Below are 19,434 nucleotides of genomic sequence, written 5' to 3'. Positions count from 1 at the left end.
TAAAAAATTTGCAGTATACTATTGTGAAAGAGGTGGATGTGCACTTGCAGTCTTAACTCAGAAACACGGAATGGCAAGACGTCCAGTGTCATATTTTTCTGCTACTCTGGATTCAGTGGCTGCAGCATTGCCAGCCAGCTTAAAAGCATCAGTCGCCACTTGTGTAAGTATGGAACAGAGCGAATCAATTGTGATGGGTGACCCAGTGAAGGTCTATGTACCTCACTTTGTTGAGATTCTTTTAACTGGCACTCGGACTCAACACATGACAAATAGTCGGCTGACTAAATATGAGAGAGTAATTCTAGGTGTTGAAAATGTGACAGTGGTAAGATGCACTACTGTCAACCCTGCCACATTGTTACCAAATTCAAGATGTGAAGAGGTGAGTGAAGAAGCAGAACATGATTGTCTAGAAGTGACAGATCTTTGCACTAAGCCACATCCTGATATTGCAGATAAACTATTGAAAGATCCAGATTTTGAATTGTTTGTGAATGGATCATGTTTGAGAAATGAAAAGGGTGAATTCTGTGGTGGTTATGCTGTCTGTACTCTATCTGGGGAACTAGAAGCATCCTGTTTGAAGGGCGTACATTATGCACAGGATGCAGAGCTGATTGCTATGACCAGAACCTGCAAATTGGCAAAAAGTCTAAAAGTAACGATTTACACTGACAGTCAGTACGGATTCTGTGTTGTACATGACTTTGGTCAGTAATGGATGCAAATAGGATTTATGACATCCTCAGGTTCCCCAATTCGCAACGGAAAAACTGTAAAGGAATTATTGGAAGCATTTCAGCTACCAAAAATAATTGCAGTTGTAAAATGTGCTGCACATCAATCTAGGAGATGATAATGAACAAAGAGAAACAGATACGTGGACCAATTAGCGCGTTAGTGTACTCAAAATACACTGGCCATAAACAGATCAATTCAAAAAGGAAAATACCGAATGCCACCTTATGTTCACCACAACATTCAAGACTAGGGATGAGGAGAGACACATGCAGGAAGAAGTCAGTGACAAAGAAAAGGAAGATTGGAAAATAAAAGGTTGTAGTAAGAATGAAGAAGAGGAGATATGGCTGTATTATGATGGAAGACCGGTATTACCGGAGTCTTTACTTTCTCACATGGACAGGATGTACCATGGACATGTACACATTGGAAGAGATGCCATGGTAAGAATGTTCAAGCAGTCTTGGTACTATCCAAAGTTCAGGGTCATCTCAGAAAGTGTGTGCCAAAGGTGTGTTATATGCCAAAAGCAAAACCCAGGAAGAAAAACAGTTGTAAGCTGGGGTGTAATTGGAAAAGCAGGAAGACCTTTGACTAGACTCCAGCTTGATTTCATCGAGCTGCCTCCATGTAATGGAACAAAGTATGTCCTAGTTATTGTTTCTTTGTTTTCTCATTGGGTGACAGCCTACCCAAAGAAAAGGAATGACGGTCTCACTGTGGCACAATTGTTATTGAGAGAATTGATACCTAGATTTGGTTTTCCAGTCACTTTGGAATCGAACAGAGGATTATATTTTAATAATGAAATAATTCGAATAATCTGTGCACCATTACAAATTAAACAGAAATTGCTTTGTGCCTATAGACCAGAAGCATCTGGTATTGTGGAACAGATTAATGGCACCATTAAGTCTAAACTAGGGAAGGTGTGTACATCCACAACACTAAAATGGCCTAACGCTTTACCCCTTGTGTTGATGAGTCTTAGAAGTATTCCTGACAAAAAGACTGGATTAAGTCCCCATGAGGTACTAATGGGAAGAGCAATGAGACAAGCATATATACCTGCAAACAAACTGCTGAATATTATTTAAGTATTTATATAGTGCACTACTACCCGAGGGCGTATGAATATGTCTGATGATCGTGTGCTGGATTATTGTAAAGGAATGTAAAATGTAAATTGATACTTGTATAGCGCACTACTCACCCGTAAGGGTCTCAAGGCGCTTGTGCGAATACCGCTGTGGAACCCATCCTGGCTTTCTCTGTGAGGTGTCCACTCCTGGGCACCCCCAAGGTGGAGGCCAGGCATCCTTAGCGTTGTGGGGGGACGTTGTGGAGATTAAGCAAGCTATTGCCCTGAGTTGCAGAGTGGGACTCCATGATTGGAAGAGGCACCGAGGCGAGAATTATCAGGTCCGTGGAATTTTGAGCCCAAGACCCGCCGAGGTGGGGAATTGAACACTGGTCCTGGGCTAGACCTCTGCATCAGGGTCTGCCGCTCTAATCATTGAGCCACACTTCTTGGCTGACCTGGTACGTTCTGTGTCTCACCATGTTGGAGGAGATGCCACACCGACACAGCGAAACCAAGCACATGATTTGAATCCTGGAGAGTGGGTCCTAGTGAAGAAGCATGTAAGGAAAACAGGTCTACAACCCCGCTGGAGCAGCCCTTACCAGATCATATTGGTGACAACTACAGCAGTAAAGTGTTTTGGTTTGCCAAATTGGATACATGCAAGCCATACCCCAAGTCCAATTGAAAGACCTGAAGAGCAGCAACTGGTAAACAAAAATCTAGAACCAGTAGCTGAAGTGTGCGAAGCTGAAGAGTCTGGAATGACAGATTCTGACAAACATTTTGACAATGAACAGCCAAGCACTAGTCAAGCAGAGTGGGCACCATATACTGGGACAGGAAAGTCTGCTGTTGAGTTGAAAGAAGGTGAGGCTACTATCGAACCAGGAGAAACTGGAACAGCTGACAAGACAAAAGAAGAAACAGCTGAAGTTCCAAGAATCATTCCAGAAGAAAACCAACTCACAAAAGAATTAGAAGAGGGAGAATTAATTAGTGAGTCAGACTCAAGCACTGAACATGCAGAGACACAGAGACTGCAAGCCAAGAAAGCCAAGAAAAACAGATAGAAAGAAGAGCAAATAAAAGAAACGGCAAACAGGACACAGAAGGTGACAAGGTAGTTTAGAAAAGGAGACCTAGAAAGGGAGACAACTGGCCATGTGGAGCAAGGAGCCTGATATACAAAATAGTCCGGAGAAAACCAGAGCAAAGTAACAACATTTCTAGTCAGACAGACCAGGCAAATGTAGGGAGAAAACAACTCGAAAATCCAAAAGGACAAGAATTCCCTGTAGAAAGTAAAAGGCTCCTGAATGGACTTATGTTATCCTGGAAGAGTTTGAAAGTTTGGGCCTAAGCGAAGAACATGAAAGTAGTGATACCGAAAAGGAGGATGAAAACAAACTAAGACCACCTTAACAAGAATTGTAACGAAATAAGGGTAAATCCATTGTCAGATGAAATCATATAAAGACTCAAAGTAGACCATAAAACTGAAAATTAAAAGAGATGGGTAAAGAAGAACGTCATTAGGTGTAGGATTACACAACATCAAATTTTTCCGATTCTTTTTTCATTTAGATTACTTAAGCCTTAGGCTAAGAGAAATAATTAGATTTTACATTTGTGTGAAACATCAAAATAGCAGAAAATTAAGTGACTGGGCAACCAAAATCTAGCCTAAAACGTAGATGTATTAAACTTTGTTTATGTAGTGTTTTACTTCTAACATTTATGTGGATTCTATTATTGTCATATCAATTTTCGAAGTAAATAACACCGGCAATAACACTAATAATGTGTCTATTGAAGGAATGAAAGATGTTTCTAAACAAACAATGAATTTTAATGAAGAACAATTAGATGGAAGCATTCTCCGTCATGACAAATCAATTAGTGATTTCTCCTTATGTGTTTACTAAATTGTTGTACGAATACACTAACACCATGAATGTGAGTGATTGTTATGTCTGCATGAAATTACCATCATCTATCTCTGAAGGTATAACGTCCCACCAATTTTCTTTAACATATGCTGTTTCATGTAGTGTTCTTAGTAGTCTATTTTACATGGAAGGTAAACTGGAGTATCAATGTACAGATATACTTAGTATTTTCAGAAATATCAATTGTAAGAGAACTAAACAAAGCAGAAAGTGGTAGAATTTTTCCATATTACTAAACCTCTAGATGTAGAGCACTTTTATAATAATAGTTTGACTTGTGGATTGCATTTTGAAGAGAGAATATTTTTGGATATGGTAGAAAATAGAAGAGAGAGCTTCCAGAAGAAAGCTGTTAAACAAAAATCGAAGGCACCACCTTAGGCATTTAGAGAGGGAAATTATGAGAAGGGTGAAATGTATGCTGTGATGTCCAAGGATTGGTCACAGAAAGGGAAATTATGTTTATTAAGATCAAAGACTAACTACAACAATTATTTTTTTGGCACTAGTGAATGTGAGCACACTTTCCAAATTACTGGTGTTTGGGGATTAATGGGTGGAACTGATCCTGTCTTCCCAGGGATATACACATTTTTTCTTATCCCCCACCATGACAATGCTTTCTTTATTAGTGGAGTGATAAGGACCAGATCCTCGAAAGACCCTTGAGTTTGAATCCATTGATGGTCGAGAAGTTCCTGAAGTGGCCTCATGTGAAGCCGGCAATTTGGGACTAACGGAATGAAGGATGAAAGCATTCCCAGCATGGACTTGAACGTCCTCACTGAAACTGACTTTCTTTTTAGCTTGTGAGAACTCAGCTTTAAAATGGATGCGTTTTTCCGAAGGATATGCCTTTGCTTCTTTTGTGTTCAACACTGCCCATAAGAACTGTAGAGTCTAGGACGGAATCAGAGAGGATGTTTCCACATTTATCTTTAGACCTATGGACACAAAGAGATTCCAGCAAGTTTTTAATGAATCCTGAGTGTCTTGAAAATGTCGGACCTTTTATCAGCCAGTCATCCAGATACAGATAGACTTGGCGACCTTGCGGTCTTAAATGTGCTGCCACTGGTGCCATGCACTTTGTGAACACTCTTGGAGCGGAATGGAGACCAAAGGGCAATACTTTTAATTGATAGTGGTGCCCCGCCACCTCGAACCTGAGATACCGTTTGTGTTTGACGTGTATTGGGACTGGAAGTATGCATCTAATAAATCTATAGATGTCATATAGTCTCCTCTGTTCAGCATCATCAGAAGTTCGTATAGGGATAACATTCTGAAGAGCTGCTTTCCAATTGCCACTTTGTTTTTTCCTTATTAGAAAAAAATGTGAGTAGAATCCTTTTTCTCTATGTTGATGAGGCACTTCCTCTATTGCTCCTTTTATAAGGAGATTCAAAATCTCCTTTTTTAGACCGGATAGATGTTGATGTGTTCTGGGAATCGGAGGTCGGATTGAAGGCTTTTGAATGAATTCTAGGGTGTGACCCGGATGTATTATGTCCAACACCCATCTGTCCAATGTTACTGACAACCATTGCTGGTAAAACTGAGCGAGGTAGTGAATCTGATGAGGTTTGAAGGTTGACGAGGTGGTTCACATCCTCAGAATGTCACTGTCTCCTACCGCTGTCCTGAGATTTTTCTCTAGCAGATGACTTCCTTCTGTTTGTCTGCTGCTGGTAAAGAGTACTGGACGACCGAAACTGCTGTTGGTTGGAAAATTGTTGATACCCTTGTTGCTGATAGGGCTGGTACCTGTATGATTAAAATGACAGCCTTTGTTGATAATGGCCTCTTGATCCTCTGCCTGAAAAGAACTGAAATCTTTGTTGACAAAGAGTCCTTAAAAAACGTGCTGTGTCTTTATCGGTTTTAATCCCCTGAAGGGATTATCCACGTGCTTGCCAAAGAGATTTTCTCCATCGAATGGCATATCAATAACCTTGGCTTGGATTTCAGGCTGGAATGAAGTGGCCTTAAGCCATCCCTGTCTTCCAAGGGCGACAGCCCCTGCGATCTGTCTAAAAGCCACTGCAGAGATGTCCATGGCTATGTTGATCATCTCAGATGCTGCCCTGGCTCCATCCTTCAGAATTTGGGTGGCCTCTTCCTTCTTATCCTCAGGGAGATGAGATAATAAAGGCGAAAAATCTGACCACATTTGTCTGCCATACCTGCTAAATATGGCCAGTGCATTTGAGGCTTTAATGGACGCGGCTGCCAGCATAGCAAAACGTTTTCATGCGCCATTTAGTTTTCTCCCTTCCTTGTCTGGTGGAGCAAACCATGAAGCTGCCGGGTTCCTTGACCGCCTCTGCGCCGCTTGCATGACCACTGATTCTGCTCTGGGGTGATCTATCAGATATGCCGGAGACGATTCTGGAGCTTTATATTTCTTTCTATTCTCGGGACTGATGCCGAAATAGAAGCTGGACTTTTTATGATTTTTAAGCTTTCCTCCCATATAAAGTTCACTATAGGGATAGTTTGGATCGACTTTCTTGCTGGATCTTTGAAGTCCTATAAGAAACAGTCCGCCTGTTTAACCGAAGAGGCAGATTAAACCTTTTTTTAGGCTTTTTCCATTAGTTTGTGGAATCCTCTGATATCTTCGGGCAGAGAATTTGCTGGTGATTGCAGGACATGACTGAGCAATATATTGATCCCACTCATCGCCCACAGGCTCATCCTGTGTGAACTCTCCTTCTTCTGGCTGTTCTTCTACATCGCTCTCAATATAGTCATCTCTGATGGCTATTACTGGTGTGAGGCCTGCTGTGGTGCTGCCTTCTCAGGGGTGGGTGTACTTTGCGTTTTGCTTGGGGTGTCGGGCAAAGGAACATTAGCTTCTGGAAAGCACCTACAGTAGTCTGCTGTCATGTGCCTTAAATCCGTGACTAATGAAAGTGGCACTGACATGGACTCTTCGCTGGCTATTGGAGGGTTGTCTTCCTCCTCCTTATAGTCATAAGTGTCTTGAAAAGATTCATATCGAACAAAGAGACAAGGCTTTAAAGGAGAATTCCTCCTGTACAAATTCGGATTCGTCCTGGTACTCTTCCTCATCCATGTCCTGACTTTTTATCTTAAGCTGAGAGGGACTGTACGCAACACCAAAGGAGCCTTCTTCCTCTGATCCCTGCATTTCCAAAAGATTGGATGGAGGAAGCGGTGACACTTTGCTCCAAGATCTCAATTCAGATGAAAACCTTCCTGCATCAGGTGTAATCAAGGATCTTTTCCTTTCCGTCAATGAGTCCGTAGATGGTGGAAACCTCTTTATAGAAACAGTCATCAACGATCTTTGTAAAATTGGTGACATAAATGCAGTCTTCAACAGAACCTTCATTGATGGAACAGTTGTCAACGTCGTTGTGGGCGAAGTCGTCAACGGGGTCGTTTTCGTGCCTGCCGACGACAAAGCTGTTGTTGTCGTTAGAGTTGACGTCAATGACGCTGCCGTCTTAGTCGTCGACGTCTTCGTTGGCGTAAGCGTCGACGATACAGTCACTCTCATCGACAAAGTTTGTCGTCGACTGGTTTGACGACAGAGCCTTTTTCTCCGTAGACTTCTTGTGAGGAGTGTGAGGCACTGAAGAAGAAGAAGAAGGCTTCTTAAAAACACTTTCAAGAGGTTGCAGCCCCAGTCCCTTGTCCTTTGACTTACTGACCTTCAGTTTTTTAGAGTCAGTTTTAGAAACAGAAGGCTCAGATTTTCTTTTTGGGGTGGAATGAACCTCTTCCGCCTCAGAACCTGATTCAGATTTTGATTTCTTTTTTTGAAGCCAAAGAAGCAAACGTCCGCTCTGTCCTTAAGAGTTTTGGCAGAGAAAGTCTTGCAATGCTTACACTCCTTAGGGACACGTTTAGGATGTAAGCAATATAAGCAATCCTTGCGGGGATCCTCAGAGAAGAGTTTGGCCTTCCCACAAGATCTACAGGGTCTGAAAAGCCTCTTTTTAGAGTCTTCAGCCATTTTGGTAAATGAAGTAAATCACAATACCTCTATTCCAGTTACAGAAAAAGATGAAAGCCAGGTCAAAAGTTCACCAGAGAGAGAAAAACTGAGCAGAGCTCAGGGTGACTCTTTTTTCACAAGACGTGCGGTTGGAAATCTGAGGTATGGTGGCTCTGCTGGGGAGTGTGATCTCAGGGCTGGCGTCTCATTGGCTGACTTTTGGACCATATAATAATGGTGATGGGTTACCAAAGTATGATGCATTTGTATTGGTTTTCATGCAGTTTTTTCTTTTATGCTGCTATATTTGTAATCCCGTGAGAATCCCACGATGACAATTGGGAAGATTCAAGCATGTAAATCTATGAAAGATTCAGTGCTGGAGAATCGAAATTTGCCTAGCATAGTAACGGTAAGTTTCAATTCTATTAAGGACACGGAGGCGAGGATTATGCTTTTCTCTCTCTGCTGTTTATTCAAAAGTCCCCGCATAGCAGCCAGAAAAGCAATAAACATGAAAAAGATATCACATAATACCCAACATCGGGTAAATAAAATCAACAGAAAAAAATCAGAACATATTCGGGAACTCCATATCCCATCAGTCCATGTACATAGTACTTCTACAGTGTCCATAATTCTTAAGGTAGTCCGTCCATCTTGTGGTCTCCTCCTCTTTCTTTGCGCGAGACACGCCACCTCATCCGCGGTCTTGCTTTGCGCCATCATTGCCTAGCAGGAAGAAACAACAGCGTGAGCGTTGCCCATTCCGCCAGAGGAAAAAGACCAATCTTTAAGCAAATACCACTTGTTAGTATCATAAATCTAGAAAAACTCATTTAATGGAAAACAGATTACTTACAGTCATACGGGGAGGGATTTGCGCAGGAAGCATGGGTGGGATAATCTTCGCCTCCATGTCCTTAATAGAATTGAAACTTACCGTTACTATGCTAGGCAAATTTCGATTCTATGTCAGGACCGGAGGCTTCAGATTATGCTTGTTCAAAGCTGATTGACCACCAAACTTGCAATATCCACCACAGGCTTGAAATAAAACCGCTTGAAAGTGGAGTCCGAGGACCAGTCCGCCGCACGCATCAGGTCCTCCAGACGTGATCCTAAGGAGAAAGCCTTCGAGGCCATGGCACCTCTAGCTGAATGAGCTCCAAATTGTTTAGTATCAATGCCAGCTTCTTGGAGCACCCACCACACCCAACGGGCGATAGTGGGGGAAGACACCGTCTTATGCGGTTTCCGCTGAGCATTTAAAAGTTGCCTCTCACCCGGGGGGTGAAGTTCTAGCGTGACGTCTTCGTACGTCTTTAAAGACTGCACCACACAGAGTTTGGGAACGTCCACGAAGGCCGGATACGAGATGGATCTCGTAGCGGACTTCGTGCGGCGCCCCACCGTAAACGTAACCCCTTCGGGGGAAAACATCCGTGCAGAGATATCCAAGGCACGCACATCAGAAACCCGGCGACAAGACACTAGACACAAAAGCATAGCCAACTTTGCTGATAACTCTTTCAGTGAAAGGTAGCGATTGTGCTGCCAGGAAAGGAAAAGGTTCAAAACCACATTCACGTCCCACAAGACGGAATATCTCGGCTCCGGGGGTAAAGAAAGACGTACCCCCCGAAGAAGCCTGCAAATCAAGGGATGCTCCCCGACAGGGGCCCCATCCAGTGGTTCGTGCGCTGCCGAGATCGACAAACGCATTGCGTTAATGGTCCTGTAGGCCAGCCCATCCGCCGCCAGCTTCGCTAGGAAGTTCAAGATGGGAACGACACCTGCGACCAGGGGATCCAGGTCCCGTCGAAGACACCAACGAACCCACCTGGACCAAGCCGAGCGGTACCTCTTTGTTGTACTGTCGGCCCACGCCTTAGACAGGAAGGACTCAGCCGAGCCCGAAAGTCCTGGGAGCGACCAGCGTCTCCTGAAAGCCGCCACGCCATGAGGTGGAGAGAACCCTGCATGATGAGGTGGTGAGGCTCCCCGTCTGGATTGAGAAGGAGACGAGGAAACCGGGGGAGTAGGATTGGAGAATCCCAAGAAAGTTCCAGAAGAACCGGAAACCAAACTTGCGACCTCCACCAGGGCGTCACCATCACCACTTCCGCCTTCTGGCGGCGCAGATGGGCCGCCGACCTCACCACCATCGAGAACGGGGGAAAAGCGTACGGCTGTTCCCGGCTCCAATCTTAGAGGAACGCATCTGTCGCCTCCGCCAGAGGATCCGGTCTCCAACTGAAGAACCTCGGCAACTGGAAGTCGAGACAAGACGCGAACAGGTCCACCGAGAACGGGCCCCACATGGTTTCCAACCAGTGAAACACACGTGCGTCCAGCTTCCAGAGACTCTAATCTCGCAGGTACCTCGAGTGCCAATCCGCCACCTGATTGGCATGGCCCTGGGAGGTACTCCGCCCTCACCGAAACCTGATGGGCTAGGCAGTAATCCCATAAATCTTTCGCCAGGTCTGCTAATGCCCGCGACCGAGGGCCGCCCAGGTGGTTGACATAGCGGACCGCCGATATGTTGTCCATCCGTAAAAGAACACAGGACTTCGCCGAGTCCTTAGTCCAACAACGTACCGCGAAAGAGCCCACCAGGAGCTCTAGGCAATTGATATGGAGCTGCTGCTCCTCTAACAACCAACTGCCGCCTGTGGAAAAATCCCCGCAGCGGGCGCTCCAGCCTGTTCTGCTGGCATCCAATTCTATGATCAGATCCGGAACCGACCCGAAAATTGCTCGGCCGTTCCACGCCTCCATATGGGAGAGCCACCAGGACATTTCCCCTTTCACCTCCTCCGACAGAGGAACAGACTGCTCGTAAGTTAGGCGCCTTCTGAGATGGTAAGCCTTGAGGCGTTGCAGGGCTCGATAATGAAGCGGCCCTGGAAAGATTGCCTGAATCGATGACGAGAGAAGCCCCATTACCCTGGCAATCTGACGTAGGGACGTGTGAGACTAGGCGATCGTCTGTCGAAGCACGTGCCGAATCTTGGCCATCTTCCGAGAAGGAAGGCTCAGAGACGCCTACACCGAGTCCACCACGAACCCTAGGAACACCATTGTCTGGGAGGGTGTGAAGACTGACTTGTCCTTGTTGACAATGAAACCCAGACCCTGCAAGAGGGAAATCGTCTGGTTGAGTTGAAGCACTAGCTTGTTGGGACACTGGGCCATAAGCAGAATGTCGTCCAGGTAGACGATCATCCGGATTCCCTGACTCCGAAGGACTTCCACTGCCAGGCGTAGCAGCTTGGTGAAACACCAAGGGGCAGAGGAAAGTCCGAACGGAAGGGCCGTGAATTCGAAAATCTGGTCCCGCCAGAGAAACTGTAAGAATCGACGGTGAGGCGGGTGTATGGGAACCACCAGATAAGCGTCTTTGAGGTCCAGCCGGACCATCCAGTCATTGGGCAAGAGCACATCTCTCAGGAGGTGGATACCCTCCATCTTGAAGTGGTTGTATACCAACCAGCCGTTGAATTCCCGAAGGTTGATAACGGGTCTCTTGCCCCGTCCGTTTTTTCCACTAGGAATACATTGCTGAGGAAACCTGAGGGGTGTCTCGTTGATCGGCAAATGGCCCCTTTGCGTAACAGCTCCGAGATCTCTTCGTCGATCAACCGCCCATCTTCTTGCGAGAAAACAATTGGATGGGGGGCTTTCACCTGGAAAGGCTGATCGTAAAATTCTATATGGAAATCTCGTACGGTCTGAAGGACCCATGCGTCCCCCGTGATAGCCCGCCAGGCCTCTGGGAAACAAGCCAACCGCCCCCCTATGAGAACCTGATCCGGATAGATTACACTCACCGTGGGAACTAATGTTTCCAGCGTCGTTCTGGAAGCCACCTCTGCCACGAAAACGTTGGTTCTTGGTGGGGTAGAAGTTGCTACAGTTAGCCGAGGAGTTGTACTGGCCTCTGCCGGAGCCTTGTCCCCTATTGGGTTGGTTCTGTCCGCCACGGCCGGTCGTGAGGCCCCTACCACGACCGGCCCCCCTAGAAAAACGCTGTTGGAACACCCTTTTGATGGTGGACTGCGCTTTGTCCAGAGAGGAAAAGGTGGAAACGAACTTCCCCAGTTCTTTTATAAACGGGTCGCCAAACAGGCCGCATTGCGCCACCGCTCCCGCCTCTGAAGAGGCCAGATCCTCTAACTTGGGATCAAGTTTGATGAGGAGCGAGCGCCGGCGTTCAGTAGAGAGCGCGCAGTTGGCGTTGCCTAAGAAAATGATTGTCCTCTGCACCCAATTAGACAACACGTCAGGGGCTATTGTAGAGCCCGACGCCTTGGCCTCCTCTGCCATATCCAGGATCTTTGTCAGGGGGCCTATGGTATCCAAAAGTTTATCCTGGCATGACCAACAGGAGCAGTCGATGCCCTTGCGGGGGTCCTCCACAAACTTGGCCATAAAGGTGGCCATCTTCTCATCAAGTTCGGGAGTCATGGCCACCTTCCCCTCGAGTGTCGGACGCGGACATTCTCCCCTCAGGCAACTACGTGCCTCCTTCTCCAGAGGCTTGCGGAGGCGCCCCGCCACGAACCTCGCGACCTTGTCGCCCGGCGTCCAGGCAGCCGACCTCGGATGGATGATATCGTCCGGGTCCAGCATACCTGAGGCGTCCTGAGGCAACTCAGCCGAAGTACCGGACGGGCGCCAAGACCGCACTGAGTTCTCCTCGTCGTCTGTGTCTGCAGTGGAGAGCCCTCCCGGAGAGGAAGGGGCTGTCCCCGTATGCACCGAAGGGCCCGGGGTCGGGAGCGACGCCGGGGTAGGGTAGGTTGCCTTAGCCAGAAACGCATCCCTAAGGCGTTCGAAGGCGTCCTTATCCACACCCGGCTCACCCCCCGAGCCACCGTCCCTACAGGCCTTTTTGGGTGCTGGCGGGTGACCCTCCCCGGGGGACTGGGAACCCGCAGGGGCAATCCCCGGTGTGGGAGCCAGTTTCTCGCACTCCTCCGCAATCCGGGCTGAGAGGCGATCCTCCATGGACCCCACAATCTCCTGCACGCACCTGTAGATAGACTGATCCACTGCGTCATAAAATTCATCATCCCCCAAATACTGGTGGGTTTCCTCCTCCTCAACGTAATACCCTTCCGCCATACTGCCTACTTGCTATGTCGCGGAAAAGGCGGAAAATTCCAACTGGCACTAGGGACCAGAGGGTATGGGCCAACCGGAGGTTAGCAAAGGCTTTTGTCACTGGTAAACCAGGGCGTCTAGTGGCAGCACTCCACCCAGCGCGCTAACCCTCTCAGCAGAGACCGGGTCAAGGCCACCTCCCTGCCCGCTAACTAGGAGTAAATGCTGGCAAGCGGGCTAACCACCCGACGTGCTGAGAAATTACAGCCCGAAGGCGTCAAACGCGGTAATCCGCTAAGTACAGACCCGTTAAGGGCGTAGATCAAATTGGGGCAATACAACCCAACAGGGCGTCAAGGTGAGGCGGCAGAGTAAGGCTCCGGCGGGCTCTCCTCCTCGGCGCGGCTCCCGTCCAACGGGGAACCACACCGAGGAGGGGAGAGGCCCGACGCCTCCCTCTAGCAGCGAGGAGGTAACACCGCAACTCTCGGGGACAGTCGCGTCAGGGGCGAAACGTCCCCGCGACGAATTACCAGGGCTCTGAAAGATAAAAGTGCACAAATATATCAATCAAAAGCCCCTAAGCCCAACTATAAATATATAAAGTGCGTAAAACCAAAAACACCCCCACATTGCAATAACGAGGAAGAGCATAGGAAAAAGCACTTAACTGGCTGCGAAGCAGCGAAGAAAGAGGAGGAGACCACAAGATGGACGGACTACCTTAAGGATTATGGACACTGTAGAAGGACTATGTACATGGACTGATGGGATATGGAGGTCCCTGAATATGTTCAGATTTTTTTACCCGATGTTGGGTATTATGTGATATCTTTTTCATGTTTATTGCTTTTCTGGCTGCTATGCGGTGACTTTTGAATAAACAGCGGAGAGAGAAAAGCATAATCTGAAGCCTCCAGTCCAGACATAGAATTTATAATTTCCTACCATACTCTAGATCCCTATGCACTAAGGGGGTAAAGAGACTTCTACCAATAGTATACTGAACACCGCACTTGGTATGATCATTCGAGTTTTTGTTCTACTGTGCTTATATGACACAATATTCAAGGAAATGTTAAGGCTCACTTTATTGTCAGTGGTTGGAAAATCTTCAATGCCAAGCTCTCTCCTTCGTTCTGCTCGGACCTCTGCATAACTGGAACAAAGCAAACATTTGTTACATGGATTACAATTTAAACATTGGTTGACCAGCTTTGAGCATAACAAGTTATTAAAAGGATGGGAGCAACTTTATGATCTGCACAATCATTCTGTGTTAGAAAGCAACCAGTTGGTGGAAGAACCATAGTAACCGAAATTTATAAAAACAAAGATACGTCTTGTTAGAAATGGGGGATTCTAGTTGGCAAGTTTTGCACCTTTGTCCAAGTAGGGACCCTTCCTTCTAGTCAGGATAAGGGAGTTACACTCCTAAAATAACTCCTGCTCACCCCATTGGTAGCTTTGCACGAGGCAGTCAGGCTTATCTTAGAGGCTGTGTGTAAACCATTTGCACATAACCAACAGTAACACAGTGAAATCACTACAAAAGGACACTACACCAGTTTTAGAAAAATATCCAATATCTTTATATACTCAAAACAAGACCAAAAACAATAACAAATCCACAATACAGTACTTAAAAAAGAGATACATGGCAAGATGTCTTCTGAACAGCAGAGATACCTCAAATACACACGTCGTACAAGTCTGTAGCATCCCTCCGGTGCTACTGCGATCCTGAAAAACAAAAGTCTAAAAGTTCCTTCCAACATTAAGAGTTGATTATATTCTACTTCATTAAAAACAAATACAGTATTCATATGTTTGAGTTCCAACATTCAGAAGTTGTAAAGTTTCTACACTAAACTTTATTAACAAAATAATGATGCCCATCATTATTTTGTTAATACAGTTTAGTGTAGAAACTTTAGAACTTCTGAATTTTGGAATTCAAACATATGAATACTGAATTTGTTTTTAATGAAGTATAATATAATCAACTCTTCATGTTGAAAGAACTCGGACTGATCTAACCTATTTTTAAACCTGTATATATATAAAAAAAGTAATTCTCTTTGTAAATAGTCTATCTTGTATATATATATGAATTTGTAATATTTTTGTGTGTTTTATCTTTAGCCCTGAAGAAGTCTCATTTATGAGTTGAAACGCGTTGGATAAAAAAGAGGCAAAAAAAGAAAAAACTGCTGTAATATTGGATTTTTACTACTGTTGAATACTACAATAAAGAATTGAAAGCAAACCATATTCAAATACAGACCTGTTCATTTGGAAACAACTTTATCTTTGACTGAAGTATACTAGAGACTATGGAAGATACTTTTTGATGGGTGCTGATTCCACATTTTGCTTTGTATTTTGGGCTTTGCCCTGAACGTAACAGACAGGGTTGTGTTCCTTGGTTTCTTGAGCACCATCGCGAGATTTCAAAGTCACAGACTATAACAGGTGCAGGTCTTTTTGCCTCAAACCTTGTGTGTATAAGTGTATAACAGTTCCTTCCGACTGCATAGATACGAGCTAGCAAAAGCGTGAATAGACTCTGTAACAGTACTTTTCTCGTTACAGCTTTCACAGGAGTGCGTACCAGTCATGGCAATCGTCACGGTAGCATTGCAAAATGGAAGCAGTGCAGGGCGCGATGTCCTCGCGATGCGGTTCAGGCAGCGGCTCGGTGATGATCGTCCAGATGGCGTCGGTGAGACCAAGGCTTACGGTGCAGGGCGAGACTGTGCTTGATGCGGCACTAGCAGGTTGCGATGCAGGCAACAGAGCAGGTTTTCGGGAGCTGGTGTTGGTCAGCCCAGGCGACTGTGTGGGATGAGGCGGTGCATCGTGACACTTTATGAGCGGTGCACCCAACCACAATGGAGTCACGGGAGTAGAGTCAGCAGCAGCGACATCGTCGGAGAGACCAAGATGGAGAAGTGCAACGAGGTGGTGCGGACTAAGGTGCCCACAGGTCACGTCGTGCAAGCAGCAACTCTGTGGCAGCGGGTCATCAGTGAGATCAGGATTGCAGTGAGAGATACAGACGGTGCGGTCTGCAGTGCTGTTACGACACAGAGCCAGCAACGGAGTCGGTGACGGAGTCAGTTGCGGTTCCTTTCTCTGAGGCAACTGAAACAGCAGCTACAGAACTGGTACCCAGAGGTTGCTGAAGTCTTGGCAGTCCCTAGGCCCAGCCATATGCAAATCAGTCCCATGTTCTCCATGCCAATGGAGTCAAGCTATGCGCCTGATGAGGGCTGAAAGCCGGGAACCGGTCCTAGGATGCTTGTTTCTAGTCCAGGAGGGACCTGGCCTGGCAGTTCGGGCTGGACTGTTCCCATTGGGCGCAGGGTCAAGACTGATATGCATATGGCTGGGTCCAAACTGGAATGGCATGGTGAGCAAAAAAATAATGGATTTAGGCCCAGATCTCTGTACTGGGGTGAAAGTATGACATTGTTCTGCATTCTGTCCATCAATTATTCTTTTTACGTTTGTCACCCCGAGTGGGACAGGTATGCCCAGAGGTGGGTCCAGTGCTCTCCATGCCACTGGAGTCAAGCTATCCTGGCTGATGAGGGCTGAAAGCCCAAAACCGGCCCTAGGATGCTTGTTTCCAGTCCAGGGAGGACCTGGCCTGGCAGTTCGGGCTGGACTGTTCCCATTGTGCGCAGGGTCAAGGCTGATTTGCATATGACTGGGTCCAAACTGGAATGGCATGGTGAGCAAAAAACGATGGATTTAGGTTCAGATCTCTGTACTGGGGTGAATGCATGACATTGTTTTGAATTGTGCCCATCATTTGTTCTTTTTGCATTTGTCACCTCGAGTGGGACGGGTATGCCCAGACGTGGGTCCCATGCTCTCCACGCAAATCAGTCTTAACCCTGCGCCCAATGGGAACAGTCCAGCCCAAACTGACTGGCCAGGTTCTCCCTTGACTGGAATCAAGCATCCTAGGACCGGTTTAGCTCATGGGCTTACAAAGAGGCCATGGAAGGAATGGGCATATCATTGCGGTACTCCTCTCCGTACCATCCTAAGGGAAATTTGGTTGTGGAGAGGTAGAACCGGTACTTAAAGGAATCTTTAACAGCTAGGGAATTAGGCAAGGATGTAGTTGGGTCAATCACCTATATGGGGAACAACGGGCACTCAATAACCAGCCAAGAAGTTCTATAGGGGTGTCACTCCATATGAGGTCCTATTTGGGACGAGAATGTGGGTACCTGATCTTGATTGTGAAGGCGCAGTGGCGGATGAAAAAACATTTGAAATCCATGATCATTTGGCTGTTTTACAGGATCCAATGAATCCAGAACACAACAAAGTAACAAGCTCCAGAAACAGACAGCCACTGGGGATGTCAAGGCAGTCCCGGCAAGACCAGTCTGGATCCCAAAAGTTGTGGTTCTGGTCAGGGAGAAACTAGCGGACAAAAAAGAATTTGGACCATCATACAGAAAGCCTGTACCTTGCCTAGCAGTTCAAGGAACAAGAACTGTACTTTTAAAAAATATATATTTTTATTTGAGCAAGTTCACATGTATACAACAATAAGATCAGTAAGAAAAATTCAGTTCATGTATAATAAATAGCATATATAAAAAAAAGTGACCACAGAGTATCTCAGAGCATACAGAGTTAAAATCTTCATTACATAAAGAGAAAAAAGGTCAGGGGTAATATCACTCATTGATGTATAAAATTAATCTATAGAGTTCATAGTTCTATCATACGAAGAATTTAGGGACCTCTTTTATTATCGTACCAGAGGGTTATAGGAGCCCAAATCTGAGCCCCAAGAATTCTTGATTTCTTCCCTCTAGTTCGTAAATAGCTGTTTCTTGCTTATAAGTCCCCATAAATCGGCTTAACCACATTTGAAAGGTTGGAGCGTCTGGTTCTTTCCAACTGGCTGCCAGAATGATTCGAAACACAGCCATACCTAGGAATACAGATATTATTTCTTCCTTACTGTAGCCCAGAGAATCATCATGACCTAGTACATACAGTCAAAGAAGTTCTTAATTCATGCCCGAAAATTTCTGTCCAATATTCGGTGATCATTCTTTTAATAAGATCTAATTTAGAACAATCAGCAAACACGTGTATAAGATTCGGTGGGCTTTGGCCGCATCTTGGACCTTGATCATTGGGCCTTTGGCCCCAGGTAAATAGCTTAGCAGGTGTATAATAAAGGTCATATATTGTTCGATAATGTTGGGCCTTTAAATTGGACGCTAAAAACAATTTAGAGGACAAAATAAGAGACATGTCAACATCTACGTTAGGATTATCTAATTTTGTTACCCATCCTTTCTCAACATGTTCCATATCATCACTCCGATTCTTTGTCAATAGTTCATATATAGCCACTATCCTGGTAGTCCGCCTAGCTATAATTTCAAAGAAGGGGATAATTTCTGGCTGAATTTTTGGTGAGAATTGCCGAATGGTAGTATAGACTTGTATATACTTCAGATAGTCAGTGGCAGAAATCGAGAATCTATGCTGTAGATCCTCAAATTAGTCAAAGAGGGAGATCCCTGGAGTCGAATAGTCGACTAGTAACTATTAGATCCTCAAATGACACTATGGGACCTCGACCAAGGAAATCTCCGACAGTAACAAGCCCTAGGTTTTCCCATTTTCTGGAGGTGCTATTGTTAAGCTGAGCTGGTAAGATCGAGCTATACCAGCGAGGGGTATATTTAGTAAATTTCGGTATTGCTAGATGTTTTGTTGTGCGTTTCCAGATCTTCCATGCATCAGTGATAATCTTAAATTTGAGTTTTTTAAAGTATGAAGGTTCTACTTGTCTTAGTAGCAGCCCTTTGGCTTTATCCCCTAATACCAATTTATATATCGAAGGTATATTTTGATCTGTTTCGACAGCGGTTATTGGCTTGGTATTAAATAAAGGGGCCATTTGCTGAAGGAGAGTTGCCCATAAATATAGCGTCAAATTTGGAATGGCTAACCCTCCCCTCTGCTGCGATAATGTCAAATATGGCATCACCTTCCTAATTTTTCCATAGCTCCATACAAATTTGGACATACAAGAATCTAAAACTTTAATAATATTATCTTCGACCATCAGGAGAATTGCTTGAAATAAAGTATTTTCGGGAAAATATTCATCTTGAGGCAATTTCCCCTGTCTAAAATTGATAGGTGGAGATTATTAACTCTTATGAGATCCATTTTTATTTTCTTAATCAGTGATTTGTAGTTAAGTTGATTAATTTCATTCACCTTAGGAGATATACAGACTTCGAGATATGTAGCTTGGTTGACTCTGTATGGGCTTTCTGTGCATAAAACCATAGTCTTATCCCTATTCAGGGAATACCCTGAGTAAGAGCCATAGGTCTGGGTAATTTGTTCAATCTCCAGAATTGCCTCAGTGGGGTTAGATGTTAATACCGCCACATCATCGGCATAGGCTAGAATTTTAGTATGAAATATGCTGACTGTCACAGGTTTTATTGAGGTGGAAACAAGCAACTTCGAGATAAGCAGATTGATGTAGAGGGCGACTAGGATTGGGG

At 45.4% G+C, this 19,434-nt stretch overlaps 1 protein-coding gene across 1 annotated transcript in view; it reads right to left on the bottom strand.

Moving 5' to 3' along the window:
* The window catches only part of CLOCK (clock circadian regulator), a 1,177,342-nt gene that overhangs the window by 292,218 nt on the left and 865,690 nt on the right, over window positions 1-19,434 (bottom strand). The window contains exon 14 of the mRNA XM_086962635.1: window positions 13,952-14,021. Within this exon, the coding sequence (XP_086818761.1) occupies window positions 13,952-14,021 (70 nt within the window). The remainder of the gene's footprint in view (window positions 1-13,951; window positions 14,022-19,434) is intronic.

The sequence above is a fragment of the Lissotriton vulgaris genome, chromosome 3_1 (genome assembly GCF_964263255.1).
Source record: "Lissotriton vulgaris chromosome 3_1, aLisVul1.2, whole genome shotgun sequence".
NCBI classification, from domain to species: Eukaryota; Metazoa; Chordata; class Amphibia; order Caudata; family Salamandridae; genus Lissotriton; species Lissotriton vulgaris.
Note: the sequence above shows the minus strand (reverse complement) of the source record. Positions and strands in the feature narration are given on the sequence as shown.